General features: G+C 39.3%; 1 protein-coding gene across 12 annotated transcripts in view; it reads left to right on the top strand.

Moving 5' to 3' along the window:
• Positions 1–20,047, top strand: part of shank3a (SH3 and multiple ankyrin repeat domains 3a) — a 315,840-nt gene that overhangs the window by 215,771 nt on the left and 80,022 nt on the right. For all 12 annotated transcript variants that reach the window (XR_005992309.1, XR_005992308.1, XM_041794579.1 and 9 more), the window contains 4 exons: positions 8,254–8,331; positions 8,677–8,743; positions 9,812–10,041; positions 10,523–10,692. Coding sequence is in view for 10 of the 12 variants with exons in the window: in XM_041794579.1 (XP_041650513.1) it covers positions 8,254–8,331; positions 8,677–8,743; positions 9,812–10,041; positions 10,523–10,692 (545 nt within the window). In the remaining 2 variants the exon portion in view is untranslated. The remainder of the gene's footprint in view (positions 1–8,253; positions 8,332–8,676; positions 8,744–9,811; positions 10,042–10,522; positions 10,693–20,047) is intronic.

The raw sequence follows: 20,047 nt of genomic DNA on the forward strand, positions 1-20,047 counted from the left end.
AAAGCACTTAGGGTTGGGGACAACACTGATGAGTGAAATTAAAGTCAGGGGGTAAAAGACACACACAAGCTGTGTTGGGAAAGCTCTTTCATATGCTGTATGCCTGTATGCTGTGCTGTAGTATTTGTATTGTGCTTTATGTGAACAGTAACAACAAAAATAAGCTCTTATCTGAATTTTTAGCCTTAAATCATGCATCTTGTGCTCTAGATCTTTGTTAAGAGGTAAAAGCAAGGCGAGCTTTCACTGCTGAATCTGTCCCTTCATTTCTAAGGAGAGTAAGAATACTCAAACGTATAAACATGGCTGTGAGAGTTTCCATCTGTCACAATCTTTATACATGAATGACCCACTTTATTACTATAAAGCACTTGGCTTAGCCCAGTACTGCAAGTATTCTTATATAGCTAATGTAATCACATCAAGCAAACCATGGTGAAGACCACTGAAATGGTTTTCTTAATGAATTCCTACAGGAAGCAGTGGAGAGAAGAGAAAGACAGATGCTCAAACTGTAATTGGCCTCAGAATGTTTGTGTGAATGTCTGTTCATTTATGCAGCCATGCAAAAGAGTGAAGATTGTACCTAAAAGGTACATTTCAAATATGTAGCTGTCAGTGCTCCCAAAGCTGTTTTATGTAGATATTTATGAAGAAAACCATCATTAACGTCAGCACCAGACATACACACAACAAATTTTACAAGGCATCATACACATGAACTTAAACATAGTTACTCCAGTGGTTCTTAAAGTGGGGTAGTACCCAATGAACATTTATAATATCATGGATGATTTTTCTGTCATTGCCTTGTCATACATACATTTATTAAAAACAAGCTAGGAAAACCAAAAAGAAATACTTTTGCCTTAAAATTGTATTTATCTCTATACGGTTTTAGATGTTATACACTCTTAGTGAATGTCTTAAGTCACAAGCAGCAGCAGTTGTCATGCATTATTCATAAAACCTGCTCCTTAACAATAACCCTGATACCTTTGTAGGCCAAGTTTACCGGAACTTGACATATGTCTGTAATTTGGGAGAATGAGGAAAAAAGTGTGATATCCATCCCATTTTCAGTCAGGCGGATCACCCAGCTACAACTATTTTTACCTCCGCCAAGGAGGTTATGTGATCGGCAGGGTCTGTTTGTTTGTTTGTTTGTTAGCAACATAACTCAAAAAGTTATAGACAGATTTTGATGAAATTTTCAGGAAATATCAGAAGTGGCATGAGGAGGAACTGATTAGATTTTGGGAGTGATCCGGATCACCGTCTGGATCCAGGAATTTTTAAAGTATTCTGTACTATTGGGAGATAGGGCTATTGGTGGAGGTCTGCACTCTCCGAGTGCTTTTCTACTTATTACTAGAACAGGGTGTATCGATGTGTAAGTGTTCGCTTAAACTATTTGTAAGCTAGTATTAAATCAGAACAGTTTATCAGGTTTAGCCTGGTGGATGAGTAAGATCTCATGAATGTTATTAACAGGGCTGCACGTTCAATGAATTGGTGTGTGCCTGTCCCTGACTCTATTGCTGATTGTACAGCAGGGCTAGTCAGGTTAATCCTGCTCTGCGTTAAATTACATATCGACCCTCTGCCAGTCAGCACTCGGCCACATTACCATGCCTATCAATCTAAAATTGGAATTTAGCCAGAGGGGCCGGGGATTGTTTTTACACACTGAAATTATTGCAGCAGTGTGACACACAAAAGGGAATGTATGGATATGACAGCACAAGGATGTCAATATTTTACCTCTGGAATCTCCTTCTGGTATTTTCAGTGTTGTTTTTTTACATTTAAGCCTTTGATTTGCTCACAGGTAAACGATGAAATGCCTTCAAAAATGAAAATTGACCACACACATGTGCAGTGTTATAGGAGTTTCTTTCTATGTGGCATGTTAGGGTGTCTTCATCCCTCCATTTTAGTTTTTTTTTTTTTTTTTTTTTTTTTTAATTGTGCTTTTAATCCTTTGCTGTAGAAGAGGACCGTAGAGAGAGTCAGTAACAGGGATGACAGAGAAGCACATCCAAGTCTGGAGTCCAACTATTCCTGGAGGACTATAGCCTCTGTACTTGGGGGTAGGCTAGTGTGAGCCCCATTCATCTTTCAACCTTTTTTCACACTTGATTGTTGTTTGGACTTGGACTTGGAACTCAGTGATTAAAAATGTATATGAGTTGCATAACATTTGCCTCCGTACTTAGTAATTAATTATCTGTATACAGAACAAGAAAGTGGTCTGCTTTTCTATGAGTATGTAACATTGGTATAACAGATATTGTTTTGGTGAAAGGGTTTCATACATGTGTGAAACCTGAAGTTAATCTCTACAGTGCTTATGTTGTTTGTTTTAAATTGTTTTTTTTTTTTTTTTTTTTTTTGGTTCTGCCTTGACTTGCATTTCTGTGCAACAGCTGATATTCAACTTTGGCTCACCTTTTGTTCAGATATGTGCAGATAGCTATTATACTGTGAATGCACAGTTTCCACAAACCTAAAGTTTATGTTAATGATTGTGAAGGGAATCATGTCTTCATACTGTCGATACACAAAAGAGAGCAGCATACGAGATGTCTCTCTACCACTGGCTCTTTGTTATGAAGACAGTGAATAGTTATAGTGACTCAAGCAAGGGTGCCTTTATCAGGAGTTTTAGGATTGAGTCTTTGAAATGCTTTGTCACAAATTTACTCACAATCTTGTAAACTAATTTTCTAAGAGAGGGAATCAACTATGCTAAGATACAAAAATTTTTTTGGATTTTTCATCTTTTGATGCCGAGGTAAACATCTTCCTGGTACTTTATACACAAATGGGCAGACTAATTGTTGAAGCAGCCTCATGTGGGTTTAAATTCCTAAGAGAAGCTTAAAAACCTTGATCAAAGCTTTATTCAGCTGGAGTATGATTAATTAAGTTTCCTAATAAATTAGGGAGGTGGGTTTTTTTAAACTCTCCTGTCAGTCTGATGTGATTGTTTGTTTCTTGCAGCACATAGCAAGAATGTTGACAGGATTTGTTTTTCTCAGACATTTTTTAATCACTGAACCTTAACCCACTAGACAGGTCCTCTAGATCAGGGGTTCCCAACCTTTTGAGCCTGCAACCCCCAAAATAAAGGTACAAGAGACAGGGGACCCCACTCAACCTGAAGGTAGCTGAAGCATAGTTGAACACAGCAATGGACAGTCAAGAATAGTCATGTGCAGAGTTATATTTTAAGGTTTTATTTCATCCTAAATCTCATCAAATGACTGTGTTTTTGTATTGCATTTAACTAAATTCATGTATATATTTTTATTAAAAATAGGTAAAATATACATTTTGAAATAATTCTGTAATATTCTTTGTTTTTAAGAAGGCATCTAGCAGCAACCCAACCAACCCCCATGTTGAGAACCACTGCTCTGGCTGTAAACTGCCTTTAACTTATACATACTGTACATAAACATGCTGTAGATTTGACACCTTTCAACAGGTCCTAGAGATAAACAGCAGAGAATACACAAGAAACTAGAGCTGGGCCAAGAAGGAGCGTCTGTAGAGATGCATACCAGAAGTGCAGCCAGAAAAGAGACTCTGAGTTTGCCTCTGAAAGACTGCTACAACACCAGAGAAGGTCAGATTGCCCTGCACCTTTGTAGATAGCCTATTAATCAGTATATATGACTCACCTATTCTGCTACATTGAGGTCTTAACACAGTATTGGAATGATCAGATTTATTTTCTTAACAGCACAGAGTGGCAGGGATACATGGTTCAAACCTCAAAGAACACTTAATAAAAAATAGTTACTGGGTCAATAAACAAATGAGCAGTGGAGCTAAGTAAATCTGTTTATTTGATAGCAGATCTTCCCACTACTGTGGGCTAAGGATGAAGGCACCCACTGGCAGCATTTCTGCTCCAGGTGCAGGATCTGCACACTTGACAACACGAGGAGACCCTTACCCACAACAAAGTGCAGTGTTGCTCCGATGTATAAAACTGGAGATAAGACTCTGACTCTGACAAATATACTCAGGGTGCCAATATAGCCATAATACAGAACAAAGTAAAACCATAAATTACTCATACTTATCATAGTTCTGTGTGCTATGGCTATCGTTAAGGCAAGTTCAGGCTGCCGAATTGACTGAAGCTGCAGTGTAAACACAACCATACAGTAGGAGGAGCTATATTGCTCAGCTCTGCCTTCAAATAGCGTTAATTTGTCAACTAAAGGTAGTTTGTCAACTACCTGTTTTCCATGAGGAAGATGGAACTAAGACTAGCTTAAAAGGGGTCTTTGATGATAAAAACACTGACTTAAATTAAGTTCAGTTTTCATAGAGAAGACTAAAACCAGACAAAGATGCGGAGCAATATCAGTCCATGAATTAACAGTACATTAATATGAGTGTGTTACATTTCTATTAAATGTACAATTTGGCTGATTTGATTTTGTATTTAAAAATAGCTGCCAACATCAACACTGCCTAAAATATAGTCATAACTCAGTTTGATAGTGCCCATTGATAGTGCTATAAGCAATCTAAAGGGCAATACTGTGAGGCTTCGCCTCATTTTATCACGGTCTCTGTAAATTCTCACTGTGTATCAAGCCTAGGTTTCTGTTTTTTTCTGCTTGGTAAAATAGCAAAGCATTGCATTGTTCAGCAACAGCTAAGGTCTTCTAAGATGTTGGGATCACAATCAGGTCAGCAGCTATTTGGATTGTTTAGTAACCCTTGCATGTCTGTGGATGCTGTTTTTTTGATAATTATATAAATAAATATTATGATTACAAAACAATAGCCTGGAATACAAAATGTTTAAGTGAGAATACAAAGATAATCCTGTATCTGATTTTGGATGTGCTAGATGCCACTTTTGGTGGCACTGGCACACCCTGTTACAACTGTGGCTACACCACAGGCACATACACATAGCAAAGGTTATTGCTACAGTAAGATTTGTGAATAGTCCTTTAAGATGATTAAAAAAGAGATTGAAGGACAGACACTATATTGCCAAAAGTATTCACTCACCCATCCAAATAATTAAAATCGGGTGTTTCAATTACTTCCATGGCCACAGGTGTATAAAACCAAGCACCTAGACATGCAGACTGTTTCTAAAAACATTTGTGAAAGAATGTAAAATGTGGCGCTCTCAGGAGCTCAGTGAATTACAGCGTGGTGCTGTGATAGGATGCCACCTGTGCAGCAAGTCCAGTCGTGAAATTTCCTCGCTCCTAAATATTCCACAGTCAACTGTCAGTGGTATTATAACAACGTGGAAGTGACTGGGAACGACAGCAACTCATCCACATAGTGGTAGGCCACGTAAAATGACAGAACAGGGTCAGCAGATGCTGAGGCGTATAGTGCGCAGAGATCTCCAACTTTCTGCAGAGTCAATCACTACAGACCTCCAAACTTTATGTGGCCTTCAGATTAGCTCAAGAACAGTGCATAGAGAACTTCATGGAATGGGTTTCCATGGCTGAGCAGCTGCATCCAAGCCATACATCACAAAGTGCAATGCAAAGCGCCAGATGCAGTGGTGTAAAGCATGCCACCCCTGGACTTTAGAGCAGTGAAGACACGTTCTCTGGAGTGACGAATCGTGCTTCTCCACCTGGCAATCTGATGGACGAGTCTGGGTTTTGTGGTTGCCAGGAAAACGGTACTTGTCTGACCGCATTGTGCCAAGTGTAAAGTTTGAGGGAGGATTATGGTGTGGGGTTGTTTTTCAGAAGCTGGGCTTGGCCCCTCAGTTCCAGTGAAAGGAACTCTGAATGCTTCAGCATACCGAGAGATTTTGGACAACTCCATGCTCCCAACTTGTTGGAACAGTTTGGGGATGGCCCCTTCCTGTTCCAACATGACTGTGCACCAGTGCACAAAGCAAGGTCCATAAAGACATGGATGAGAGAGTTTGGTGTGGATGAACTTGACTGGCCTAGACAGAGTCCTGACCTCAACCCAATAGAACACCTTTGGGATGAGTTAGAGCGGAGACTGAGAGCCAGGCCTTCTCGTTCAACATCAGTGTGTGACCTCACAAATGCACTTCTGGAAGAATCGTCAAAAATTCCTATAAACACACTCCTAAGCCTTGTGGAAAGCCTTCCCAGAAGAGTTGAAGCTGTTACAGCTGCAAAGGGTGGACAGATGTCATATTAAACCCTATGGATTAAGAATAGGATGTTACTTGATTCATTTGCTAGTCAAGGCAGGTGAGCGAATACTTTTTGCAATATAGTGTATCTACACACATCCTGGTTGCAGCACAAAATACACACAAGCCATTCCAGCAAGTTGAGAATAAAAGGAGAAGAAAGAGGGAAGTGAGAGAGGGGAGCAACTGTAAGTGTACAAAGTGGAGATGATATGTTCCGGTACTATGAGACTGAGCAGTTTTAAATGTGGTGACAAATTATGGCAAGCTTAATTTTGGCCTGTAATAATATCATGCTTATTATAACTCGATTACTAGGGTTCAAATCCAGGTTAATCATAAAACATAACTTTGCAGTACCTGTTTGCATTACAGGAAAATGGTAAACATTTCATTGTTTTTGCTCAAACTTATTCTGAAGAAGGTAGCTTTTAGATTTACTAAGTTCATTAGAGTAAATTAGAAAATACACTTTTTTTTGTGAAGTTTATTTCAAATCTGCTGTTACTGGTGATATTAACAATAAATTAAATTTAGAAAATTATCTTAGCCTCAAAACTCCTTATGGTTTTGTGTGCATGTGTGCATCTCTTCTCTGATATCTTAATTAACCCTTAAAGACCCTTGATGCCAGTTATTTTATTATTTCATCTTTTTTTTGATGCTAACAACATTAATTTCAGGGCAGGGTGTGATCTTTTACTTTGAGTGCAATCTATTTTGTTGGGGGGTTATCTGGTGTTTGTTTGTTTATTTGGTCTGATTTCTGCCTGGGCAGAATTTTGAATTTTTCCAGACTCTATATAGGTCTATAACAAACTCTTGATCCAACAGATAAAGTAAAATACAAGAAAAACACTAATTTTGGGGGAATTTATTTGGAGTTTTTACTTAGTACTTCCAGTTTTTTCATTTTTGTCTTAGGGGGTCTTGTGGTTGGGTCACAGTACAAAAAGTCTGTAATGTCAGGTGGGAAAGCATCACATTTGTACTTCGTACATTTTTGTCAAATTAAAATTATTAAAGGCAGAATACTGTTGCAAGCAGTACACCTGAGCTGTGATCAGTGATGTAATTTGTATGACCTCATGTCAACATTTATGAAGAAACGAAGCATAACAAACAAATACTCTGTGTGAACAACTCAGCAGTTGAGAAATGTGAAGTCTTGCTGTCTTCAAAAGCCTCAAGGAATAAATATGCATGTACTGACGCATGTGTGTATGCGCGACGGTGTCGTGGGAAAGTAAAACATCTAACTAATTTCCTTGCTCCTACTACAGTTACGAACAATCATTTCCTGTACAGCCCTGCTGTTAAAAAGCAAGTGTTGGTACCCGTGTTTGAATAACATAAGCCTTTCATCACCTCATTATGAAATATTTATTTCATTATCTCTGCATTACCACCTAACCTTCATAATCTTATGTAAGGCAAGTGGTGGAACGAGCAGGGGCTGGAGCTGCCTCTGTCTAAGTCATTTTCAATCAGCCCTCGTTCTTAGAGACACGTTTCTTTTTGAGTTGATCAAAGAGGTTGCTTGTAATGCAGCCTCCGGCAACATCTGTCGCACTGCACGGCCCGTTGATAATTGCATTTCACTTAATATTCTGCTTTTGAAAACCAAATCATGTCCAAATTATATGAAGTTTTGTTCTTCTATTAATTTGATTAGAAATTTTAGTCCTGCCTTTGCAGCAGCGTGTTTTCATCTCTTCAGTTTTTTCTTTTTTTGTCCACACATTAATTTGTTAAAACAAACATAGTTGTAAAGCTGCACTTGGAGATGATATGGTACTTTAGGTGCACTCTATCTTGTCTGTTCTGACACAGACACCATAGCCAGTCCATTTCATGTTAACTCACTCGTACTCTATATACCTGGTCATCTGTTAGAGACCAATTAGAAACGTGGCACCCAATGGAGCTTTGTCAGTCGTTATGTATGTGTGTTTTAGAATGTGCATTTGAATCTGCATTTGTTCATAAGGGTGAGAGTATTTTATCATTATCAAACAGCATGACATTTATAAGTCCCAGCCACAAACGATTATCTCTCTGTTGTTCTTCAGGAAAGCTGTGCACGAGTTCTGCTGTTTCGAGGGGCAAATAAAGAGATAAAGAACTACAACAGCCAGACTGCGTTTCAGGTTTGTGTAGATCTACTGTGTAACTGTGTGCCTACATAGTTTTAATTTTCAGAGATAAATTAGTCCTACACAGCCTAATGCAGATACAGTTAATTACTATTAAAAACATTTACAGCAGCCCAAGCCCTTCTGGCTTAACATCGCTGCCTGTGTTTAAATGCCAGCCTTTCTGGTTGATGAAGTCTGTGTGTAATCGACACTGTCACAGATTTCCTGTTCAGATCACAGTTAATTTGTTTGTACATAAGGCAAGCTGGTCCTGTAAGTTACCAGAACATCCCCACACAGATTTTACACATCTGCCACAACACAGCTAACCTTCCCTCATCATATGTCTTTCTCCAGGTGGCTATTATAGCAGGAAACTTTGATCTGGCTGAAATCATAAAGGTCCACAAAGCATCAGATGTTGGTAAGAGCATCACTTTGCTTCTTCATTTTTTTATAGATTTAACTGACTATGAAGGAGAGAAGATTGCCTGCATGCCCCAGTGAAGTCGTTCAATGACTGTGATTTCAAGTTACATACAGGTGTGAGGAAGAGAGGCCAAGGAGATGAAATGTTAGTAGTGATATAGAGATGGTTTCAGAATTGGATTGGATCCCTGCTGAGCTGAACAAATTCTCTGTGACAAGATCACACAGGGAAACTCTGCCATCTAGTGTGGTCTGAATGTAACATTCTTCTTCTACCATTGGATATCTTTCATTTTCAAGTACTTTATCCACTTTAATCATAAACAGGTTACTTTAAGAATCAAGTTGAATGTTTTTCCAGTTGTGTGTTTACAACTCATCGAATCAAAATGATATTACATGGCAAATAATAGATACTCTTTCTACCTCGGATGGGCGCCTTTTACAAGTGTGTGTGTGTGTGTGGGTGTGTGTGTGTGTGTTGGGGAGGGGTCATTTGTACAGTTTGACATGATACAATGAAAAGGCCCTCTCGGGGTTTGAAACGGAGATCCTTTAGATCCTTAATAAGTTAAAGTCTTAAATGTCTGAAAAGGTCTTAACTTGACTTGTGAGCAGTTTTTAAATTTTAGACAGCACTTCACACATCAGCTGGCTTGGCGTTTGACTACTGTGTCTTGCATGAATTACTTACTGTGTCAAAGTTTATGCGTAGTGTGCCCCTGCATTAACTTTGCACATCGTGAAGTCAAATCCTACAGGGACGGTTTTGGGGTCACAATATGGCACAGATTTGGTTCAGCAGAAAAAAAAGATAAATTCCCAGATTTATTATTCTTTGTTCCACTCATATTATTTTCAACAGTCAGAGTGCTGTACCTTTACACCCTTATTATCCCACTATCAATGAAAGATAGCTCATTAACAAGTTTTACTTAAACTGACTTGGTAATTATATAAGTTATAGTTTTTTCTTCTCCTTCTGCTTCCTACACTAGCTTCATTTCAAACAGAGAATCATTGAAGAGAGGCTTTAGGACAGTTTCTTGCTTTCTCTCCTTAGTGCCTTTCAGGGAGACCCCCTCCTACACCAACCGTCGACGAGTGATGACTGGCCCCCTGCCCTCACCACGCTCACTACTCCGCTCTGCGAGTGACAACAACCTGAACGGAGACCATGATCACATCCACGGTCCAACCTCCAGAGAAATTCGTGGCCGTCAGGGTCACTCCCCTGTCCCTTCACTGCGAAGCCTGCCAGCATTTGGGCAGCAGCACAGCAGCCTCGGAGAGGTGAGGTGAAGAAAGTGATTCTGTATGAGCACATCTGAATTGTTAATATGTGCAAATGAAAGAAAAGAGTATGACATAGCAACCCTGATAGGCGGAAATGTTAGACTGCATGATGACCGTGGTGGTTGAGAGGAGGCCAAATCAAAGTATTGAAGGCTGGTCGTTCTTAAAATATTTTATTGTGCATCACCATACATTTAGACATCAAGTGGCTACCTACATGTTGAGTCATCCTCTACAGGCAGCTGTCCTTGAGAGGCCCTCTTGATATTTAAGCTTGTTCGACTATTTTCTTGTGTCTGCTGTGTTTTTCTGTGTCTCTACACTCATCTTGTCTTCTTGAATTAGATCATAAGTTCAAACAAGCTAAAAATTATTCATTCCATGTATAAAGGACCAAAAACGTCATATTTTACTGTATGTTACAGGAGGATGATGGCAGCGTTGTCATAATACTCATCTCTTTTCTGCTCTTTGTCAGAGTCGACATGGAGACATCCATGACAGCAGTCTCCAGAGCACAGGCAGCTCTAGGTCCTCCCATTCTCGTTCGCCTTCACTACATCATTTGCACGAAGAAGAAAAGCCAGTTCCCAGAAGGTCCCACAGCTATGGCTACCCTCATGGACACAGCCATCGTGGAAGACTCAGGTGTGTAAGATTTGCTTTCCTCTTTTACCTCACAGCTAGCGATTACTAAGCTTGATGAATCTCTAAAAATCTCTTTGTCACTGTTCTTTATACGAGTTTCAGTCTCACACTGAGTCTTGGCAGCTATTCTCTCTAAATAGATAATCTGTATTTGGCCTTGTTATTAAGCACCCACTTGGATATTTAAACAAGATCTCAAAATGCAAATAGCCCCATGTGATGTGTCAGAAACACATCTCACTCTTGGTCCTGTATTCTGCTTCCTTTCCATCTGCTGCAGCCTGCTACTGGTGATAAACATGTCATAACATCAATCTGTGCAAATATATATATTTTTACTCAAGTCTTACTCGCAGGCACACATGAAAGTCATTTATCTGTCAAGACTGTATGTTCAATCTTGTACAAAAGCAATCTGTGTATACCACAAACTGGGAATTGGATCTGAAATGTATGTAAATAGATGTGACTATACGGTAGCCAGTTGAAGTACTCATCAGCACAAGGTCTGCTTTAACTGCATTTGTTGTAAATGTTGTATGCTTCGTACTCTTTTTATGGTATGGGGGCAGCCTTTAGGAGTGGTATGTTTCTGGCAAAGACAGCAGCTCTCTTTATGCAACAAACTAGCCAGAAATGCTGCCTTTATTCCTACCGGGACATATGGGTTGTAACATATTTTAAATCTCTCCACCTGTTTGCATTAACTTGTATGTTTAAGCCATTGCATGAGGATATAAGCATGATTGTTTGCACATCTCAGTGATGTACAGATGGAAAAGGCTAATAATGATCGCCTTGGGAAAAAAATTGAAGGCTGCACAGCTTTGAATTTGTGCATGAGAAACTGAGAGAAAGAGAATGCACTCCAAAATTAGAGCCATGAGTAATGTCAGTGGACGGGCAACTCAGTTGAAAACAGCTTGTCACTCGATTGACACATAAATCCACAGATGAAGATGTGCTGCTGGGGTGCTGGAACAAATCTCCTCCATTGTACGATGAACCATTAGACAAACTGCGACTCTGATCACATCTTGGAGCCATGGATTTAGGATATCTGACACTTGTTTTGTTAAGCTTTTTATTATGATCATAAGTCAGTGCAAGATTACCCTATACTGCACACACCTAATGTAATTCCTGAATGCAACACAGCGTGCATGTGTGGTGTATGTTTGTGTGTGTGTTCCTTTGTGTGTTTGTGTGGAAGAGTCTGATGTCTGACAGGGGAATTGCATCACAGACACAGCTCCAGCTGCACTCCCTGCACGCTCTAATACTGTCCTGTCACTTTACTCCATCTATCAATGACTCCCTCTCGCTCTCACTCCATCTCTAGCTCTCATTCTGTCATTCATACACACATACAGAAGTGTACACTCACTGCCGTTATCTGAGTATACATCTTTTTTTTTTTAATTATGTGCATGACACTCATCACAAAGCCTAGAAATCATGGCAAAAAACTTGGAAAGACACTTTTCAATCTTAAATTTAATTATAGAAGTGACTTCAGTCCATTAATACATTTACACGACAGTGTGCAACTGTTATCATTTTTTTCTTTCTGTTAAATGTTGTGCTTTTTAATGCTCTAAAGGAGTGCAGTGGCCTCTGCCATACCTGGCTGCTTGAGAGGCATCTCACTGTAGACCTCTATGGTGGGGCGTTTTAAGCTCATCTGTTGCAGACCTCTACAATGGGGTGACCTTGACTATGGTGTGGGAGGTAATGTACTAACCCTTGTTGGGCTTTTCCTTTGTTTGTGGTATGTTATTTTTAATTTTATCCCTCTTAAATACCCCATTAATCCTAACCTTTATAGTTTGGATGCCTGACCCTAACCCTCTTTGGGTTATCCTTAGTTTGTGGTATGTTAAATTTAAATTTCCCTTTCAGAAAATTTTCAATTTTTATTAATAAAATTCTGCTGTTTTGAAAAATAGCCACATACCATAACCTCTGACAGCGAGCAGAAAATTTATGTCATTCAGTATGCCATCATAGTTCCAGCTTGGGTAATGTACATCACTTCCTGCCCCATGGTCAAGGTCCCCTGTCAAGGTCGCCCCATTGCAGAGGTCTGCAGCCAAACACCCCACCATAGAGGTCTGCAGCCAGATCCTCTTGGGCTGCTCACTCGCACAGTCATTTGACAGTTCATCTCTGCCTGATCTCAAAGTGTAAAGACGAAAGACAGGTCAAAGTAAGGAGTAATGTGTCCTGGTTTCTGTTTCCTCAGCCTACATTACACTGAAGTGAATGAATAAAAAGCTTAAACCAAGCAGCTGGTCTCTGTGGCCAGAACCTGCACCCAAGTGAGACTGATGCTGTCCTTGAATATTTTCCCTCTAATATTTCCCCCCTCCCTCTCTCTGTTTCTCTCTCTGACCTTCTGTTTATGCCCATGGTAACTCTAGAGGCGATATGGGTACCAGGGGAGTGTGAAATTAGCTTGGCCTGTCAACAACCTGCCCTACGGCAGACTCCAGCAAGTTCCTGTGGAACTCACTATTACTACCTCCTCATCGCACATGTGCAGTGCTGCCAGGGTTCAATAGCTTGGCCAGGCTTCAGCAGAAAGTTTAGATGGGGACAAACAAGAGGACAAAGAGGTTGGAGGGGTTATCAAAACTAGAACACAGAACAAAAACAAAACAATAGATTAAAGAACTGAAGTGTAGGTGGAGCGGTAGATTCAGTAGATGTAGTTGACAGTAATAAGACACAACACTGATGATGATATGATAACATGGCAGGTTTTTTATTTAGAACAAAGATTTCGCTGTGTCATAAAAGGTTAATTGACTGTTTACTACAACAAGCTGTCAATACACAGTGAGAATAATCAGCTAGAGGACACTGTCTCATCAGTGTCAGATTGTGCGATTTAGCTTTACACCCTAGGGCCTTTTAATAAGTCATGGTTTGGATGAGAAGTTCTCAGCTGCAAGATAAAAGTAATAATGTTACAGCATAGGAGATAAGAAAGCGTTTCCTTATCAATGTCTATTGTGTCCTAGTGATCACAGTGTTTCACATTTTAACCCGTTTTTTTTTTCAGTTGTCATGGTAGAATGATTTTACACTTCTGTTTATTGGGTTATACATTTTACAGCAAATAAAGTGTTCTAGAGAGAATTTAGCAGTTTTCTTACAGTTTTCTGAAGCAGCAATAGAAAAGGCTATTTTAAACACCTTCCTAAGATATTGTTCCCCTTTATCTAAAATGTAAGGGAGGAGATTTGTACACTGCGGACCAAACGGCCATTTTTAACTGGGAATCTGTGGCACGGCTTACCTTACTGTCATGTTTCGTTTTTGTGATAGCTGGTGGGATAAGTGAGCAAGAAACAATGTCAGTCAGTGTGCTCTAGTGTGACCCTCATGTGATGTATAAAGGCAACAGGCGCAGCATGGCGATGTCCCGCTCACTTCACCTTTTAATTCTTTTTTTGGTGTTATTTTCTCACTCTTTTTTACCCCCTATCCTGCCTCTTTCTTTGCATTTGTCACACCACTGGCTGTTGGTGTGTAGATTATCCACGGCGTCTTAACACAGCCAAAGGGCTGGGATACTCAGACAGGAAAGGAGGACAGAAATAGAGAGGAGGAGATGATGAGTTTAGCTCCTTCTGCTTAACCTGTGAAGAACTGACATCAAAGGAAGGCAAAGTGGTCTGTGCACATAAATATTTGCGGTAGAGGATGATGTGGATAAGTAAGCAGTTAGGCTAATTTTTATGCTACTTTTATTCCTTGCTTTGTTTTAAAAAATTACTGTTCCAGCCAGAACCCAATAACTGTCACAATCTTAGCAAATGATCCTAAGGCTACCTCTAAACTCAAAACAACCTCCATCAAGATCATTTTTTGCACTTTCAGAACAAACCTTTTACCATTTATGCATCTTTATAGAAATCACATTCACATATGCAGACAGAGGGCATGCTGGTCGTAGAGACAGATTTGTGTTTATCTAGAAAGGATATGTGCCTGCCAAATCAAGAAGGGACACATGTTTGATATTTCATTGGCTTCCTGTTCAGGTTAGAGCAGACTTTAAGGTGCTACTGATAACTTATAGAATTGTAAATGGCATTGCACTATCATACCTGTCTTGATTTAGTGAACCTGTATGTCCCTACTCGTGTTTTGCATTCCCAGGGGACTGGGCTTCTGAGTTTCCCAAAGGGCTGTAAAAGGTCTGGTGAACGGGCTTTTTCCTTCCGTGCACTGACATTGTGGAACAGCCTACCTGTAGAAATCAGACAGGCATCCTTAAAGGCATATTTAAAGTCAAGCTCAAGACCCACTTGCTTACTGTTGCATTATGGGTATTAAATTGTTTGTTTTACTACTTTCCTTTTTATTGTTTCAGTTTGTATATGTTTTTGATTCTCTGATGTTTTTATTGTCAAGTGATTTTATCTCTATGTATAGCACTTTGACTGAAAGTGCTTTATAAATAAATTTATTATTGTTAATATTATTTATAAAAAAACATTTTCTGCAAAGCTTTTAGTACTTAAAATGCAGAAGTTAACCATTTAAAAGTGCAGTATACCTGTACAGAAGTTGTAGCTTAGGGATTAATGCTTAATGTGGTAAGTGATGATTTGGCTGTTGATTAATTCTAAGCAAGCATCATATTACCTCAGGAAAGTACTGGAGACACTGTACACATCTCCTGCCACTCATTTCTTTCCAGTTGGTTTCAGCCGTAGAGTATTAATGTGGTGTAGATGTCCTCCCTACCAGACACATTCTAAAGCTTTTCCTGGAGGATTTTTTAGGAGTTCCCTGGCTGGTTTGAATATTTAATCCCTTCAGTGCCTTCTTTTTTTGCCCAGAGGTCTCCTTCAGTTTGATGTATCATTGTAGCATTATTTTGAGCTTCTTCTGCATATCAAAGCCCTCAAAAATCCTGAGGGGATCCTCTAGACCCTATAAAGGAAACTCATGTTTCTTTCTTGTATCCATGATCTCCTTTCTGCAGGTAACCAGAGCTCATGACCACTGGTGAGGGTTTTAACTTAGATAAAATGAGAGTCTGGCCTTCAGGCTCAGCTCCCTTAGTACAGTGCAACTTCTACATCAGTGCTGCCACTACATCAGAAATGTTTCAATTTCAGACTTTGTCTTCATATTAATGAGAACACAACATACCTATGTCCCGTAGCTTCTTTTGGAAGAGAGTTGTTTTTAGCTCCATTTCATCTATATTAAAGGCTTATTGATTCCAGTTTACTGAATTCCCTTTGCAAGCTCACAGAAAACCATAAGACTTTGTACACTTTCAAGAGTAATACACACTCAGAGCTTCTGTAACTAGCATTAAGTATTTTCTAACTGCTCAGTTTCACTTGATAGCGTCTCCATGCTATGTTGGCTCCATCTATCATAATTTTAAGGCCTATCAGGCTATTGACAACAGTGACAGGGCACATGCACGTGCTTGCCATAAACACAGAACAGCCACTGAGATGTAAAGAACAGCCTCATGGATCAGCTCATTGTCATGATACATATATATCTCTCTAAGACAAGCTCGAACATATATCTGATGAAAGGACTGGATGACCCAACCCTACATAGAGGGTTGTTATAATCCACAATACAATTGTGGATTGTCACAACCATAAAAAAGCAAGATTTAAGTTATACAAGTATTAGACTGATGTTTGATCTTTGATCCTTGATGATCAGTAATTCTGTAAGTCAGAAAAAATGTGCTCTCAAGTGTAAACCTACTTTTTTGGCGTAGGGGTCCAGCAGTGTGAAAAGAAGATGCCAAAGCTTAGTAGTAGTCACTTAGTAGTATGGGCTAAGTGGTTTGGTGATCAATCTATCCCCATTTCAACAGTCAGATTAAAGTGTGAGTAAACCCCCAGCTCAGAGCTAACTCCGCCCACTTCAGACTTTAAAAAATCGCATAAAAATTGGTACTGAGAGGAGGAAGGGGAAAAGGAAGGGGTTTTCCAGATGGGGCTGGAGTGACAGCGACATCCCCTTGCCAGAAAGTGACACAGTCCCCGCAGCACTGCTGCCTCAGAGCGATCTTTTGAGGCGGAGGATTTTTTCCCCTCCAGAGTCCCCTGAAGCAGGCTATAGTGTGGTGGTGGAACGTGGTGGACCTGAACACTACCTGTTTGGGCCATTGGCTCCAGCACCGGTGTTACTAAAGCCGGAGCTCTCAGAGCGGTGCAGGTGCAAAAGAAGATGGGAGTGGCCTCTGAACATAACACCAGCATTGATGTGTTTTATCATAGTTCAGTCAGATACCTCAGTGTACAGCTAAAAACAAAGTTAGTGTTCACTACCTCTTAAAATTTTAGGCTTAAGTTTTAGTTAACCAGTTAGGTTTCCTTCTCATTTTTCCCTAATTTTCCTCAAAAGGAAACTCCATCCAATCCATCCATGTACAAACAGATCATGACGTTAATGTCTTCCTCCCGTTAAGATATGAACAATGAATCCACACTCAGTTTCACCTTGGTTGGTGAAAAACACTCCCACCATGGAAAGACAGAATAGAGAACATATATTCATTTGGGTCCGGAAAAACAAGGACAGACTGATGATCACCAGGATGCAGAGTGTGCTGCTGATTATGCCCATGTTCATAATGTGCTCATCTTACCTCAGAGAGCAGTGCTATTTGAGGATAAAGCAATTTACCTGAAAAGGAGAGGCAGTCATGTGAGAAAAAGCTACACTCAAGCTTCTTAGTCGGATAGCATCTTTGTCAATGGCATTTAATGACATTTTCCTTTCAATCTTTAAATTACGTAGGCAGTTCAGGGATTCTGACCCCCAAACTGAGGAAGTCAGACTCATTACCAAGCTGTTCAAATGTTAACCTGTCTTTAGTGAGCTCATAGATTCTAATCTAGCATCTGATAGCTGGCAAGCTCAAATTAATGTCTTAAAGACTTCTGATAGCCACATCTTATCTGTAATTTTAAATGTGGTCCAATCTCACTCAAAAAAGAAGAGGGCAAAGGAACCTTATAAAGGGGATGTAAGGGTTTCTTCTTGATTTTTGAACAAAATGCACTCAAAGTGTACTGCTTTCCTGAATATGCATCTCAAAGTTATGAATTAAACATTTTAGAGGAAAGAAATCATTAATGAAAAGTTTGTTGAAATATTTTTTTTCCAATTCCAACTCCCTGTTATGAAACTCATTTGACTTTTTAGTGAAACAAAGAAAAGTTCATTTTGCCACAATACAGTATTTATTTTACAGAAGGTTGGAACCTCAACATAATGTACATTATTTGATATAACGTTAGTGTTTGTGTCCCATTATTTTTTTTATATCAAACTGTATTGCCTTATTAATTAGCTGTATTGCATTTATTTCTGATCTCACAAACATTGGCTGTTATAGTGATCTGAGTTTGTTGATCATTCAGGTCATTTGTCACCAGAATTCTTTGAGAAAATGAAAAAAAAGGATCCCGATTATGACTCATTTTCAACTCGGGAGTTTGATGGCTCAGACCACCCTATTTTAATCCACAAACCTTTATGAGATACATAATTTTAGCCTTACGGTAAGACCACAATAGTGTACTATTCATTACAGTCTTCTTTTTAGTTTATTTTAATCAAAACTGTCATCTTGAAATTGCCTTGACATTAGTAAAATTACAAGACTATCATCTATTTTATCTAATATAAGAATACAGAATTAATTTTGGCAACCATTTTTAGTTAAGTCTTTAGATCAAAATGAAAACCAAAATATTTTAGTCCAGTTTCAGTCCATAAAAATTCCTTACATTTTAATCTTTCTTTTGGTCAAAGCCAGGATTTTCTTTGATCTAGTTTAATGAGGTACATAGAATTGGTTTAATTGTAAAATATTCATTTTAATGTATTACCAATACTTTGATTGATTCAAAATAGACTAAAGATAATACTGAGACTTAAATACTCTCTCACCTCTTCTCTGCTTGTGTTTTGACAGAGGAGAAGTATCATCCATATTGGCAGTTCAACAATAAAATGAGAAAAAGAAGAGAGTCCAGCAATAACATTTCGGTTTTGTTTTTACACCACACTCCAAATTATTGTTGAAATGATATTTTTCTCTGATTTTCATAAATATTAGATGCAAATGACAGTCAGTATAATTTTCAAGTCATCAACCGTTAGAGCATAACGTAAATTTTACTGAACAAACCTCCCAATGATAACTATTTTTTCAAAATGCACTATTCCAAATTATTATACAGGGTTTCAAAACATTTTATAGGTTGTAACAAACTGTAAATAGTCATTTGTTGAATTTGCAGCATTAGGAGGTCATATTTACTGAAATCAAAAGCTATTTCAATCAAAACATCTTGACAGGCCAAGTTACATGTTAACATAGGAGCCCTTTTTTGTCACCTTCACAATTCTTGCATCCGTTGAACTTGTGAGTTTTTAGGGAGTTTCTGCTTGAATTTCTTTGCATGATGTCAGAATAGCCTCCCAGAGCTGCTGTTTTGATGTGAACTCCCTCCCACCCTCATAGATCTTTTGCTTGAGGATGCTCCAAAGGTTCTGAACAGAGTTGAGGTCAGGAGAGGATGGGGGCCTCACCATGAGTTTCTCTCCTATTATGCCCATAGCAGCCAATGACACAGAGGTATTCTTTGCAGCATGAGATGGTGCATTGTCATTCATGGAGATATTTTTACTATGGAAGGCACTGTTCTTCTTTTTGTACCATGGAAGAAAGTGGTCAGTCAGAAACTCTATATACTCCTTCGGGCATCCTAAAGGGGCCTACCAGCTCTCTCCCCATGGTTCCGGCCCAAAACATGACTCCTCCACATCCTTGCTGACGTCACAGCCCTGGTGGGACATGGTGGCCATCCACCAACCATCCACTACTCTGCCATCTGGACCATCCAGGGTTGCACAGAATTCATCAGTAAACAAGGCTGTTTGAAAATGAGTCTTCATGTAAGTCAGGGCCCACTGTAACTGTTTCTGCTTGTGAGCATTGGTTAGGGGTGGCCGAATCGTAGATTTATGCACAACTGCAATCCTTTGGAGGATCCTACACCTTGAGGTTAGTGGGGCTCCAGAGGCACCAGCAGCTTCAAATACCTGTTTGCTGCTTTGTAATGGCATTTTAGCAGCTGCTCTCGTAATCCGATGAATTTGTCTGTCAGAAACCTTCCTCATTATGCCTTTTTCTGCACGAACCCGTCTGTGCTCTGAATCAGCCACAAATTTCTTCATAGTACGAAGATCACGCTTAAGTTTTCATGAAAATCTAATGTTTAGAGTGTTTTGCCATAGACCAAGGTGCACATCAGTGACACCACTATGACAGAGTGACGCAGCA

The sequence above is a fragment of the Cheilinus undulatus genome, linkage group 9 (assembly GCF_018320785.1).
Source record: "Cheilinus undulatus linkage group 9, ASM1832078v1, whole genome shotgun sequence".
NCBI lineage: Eukaryota > Metazoa > Chordata > Actinopteri > Labriformes > Labridae > Cheilinus > Cheilinus undulatus.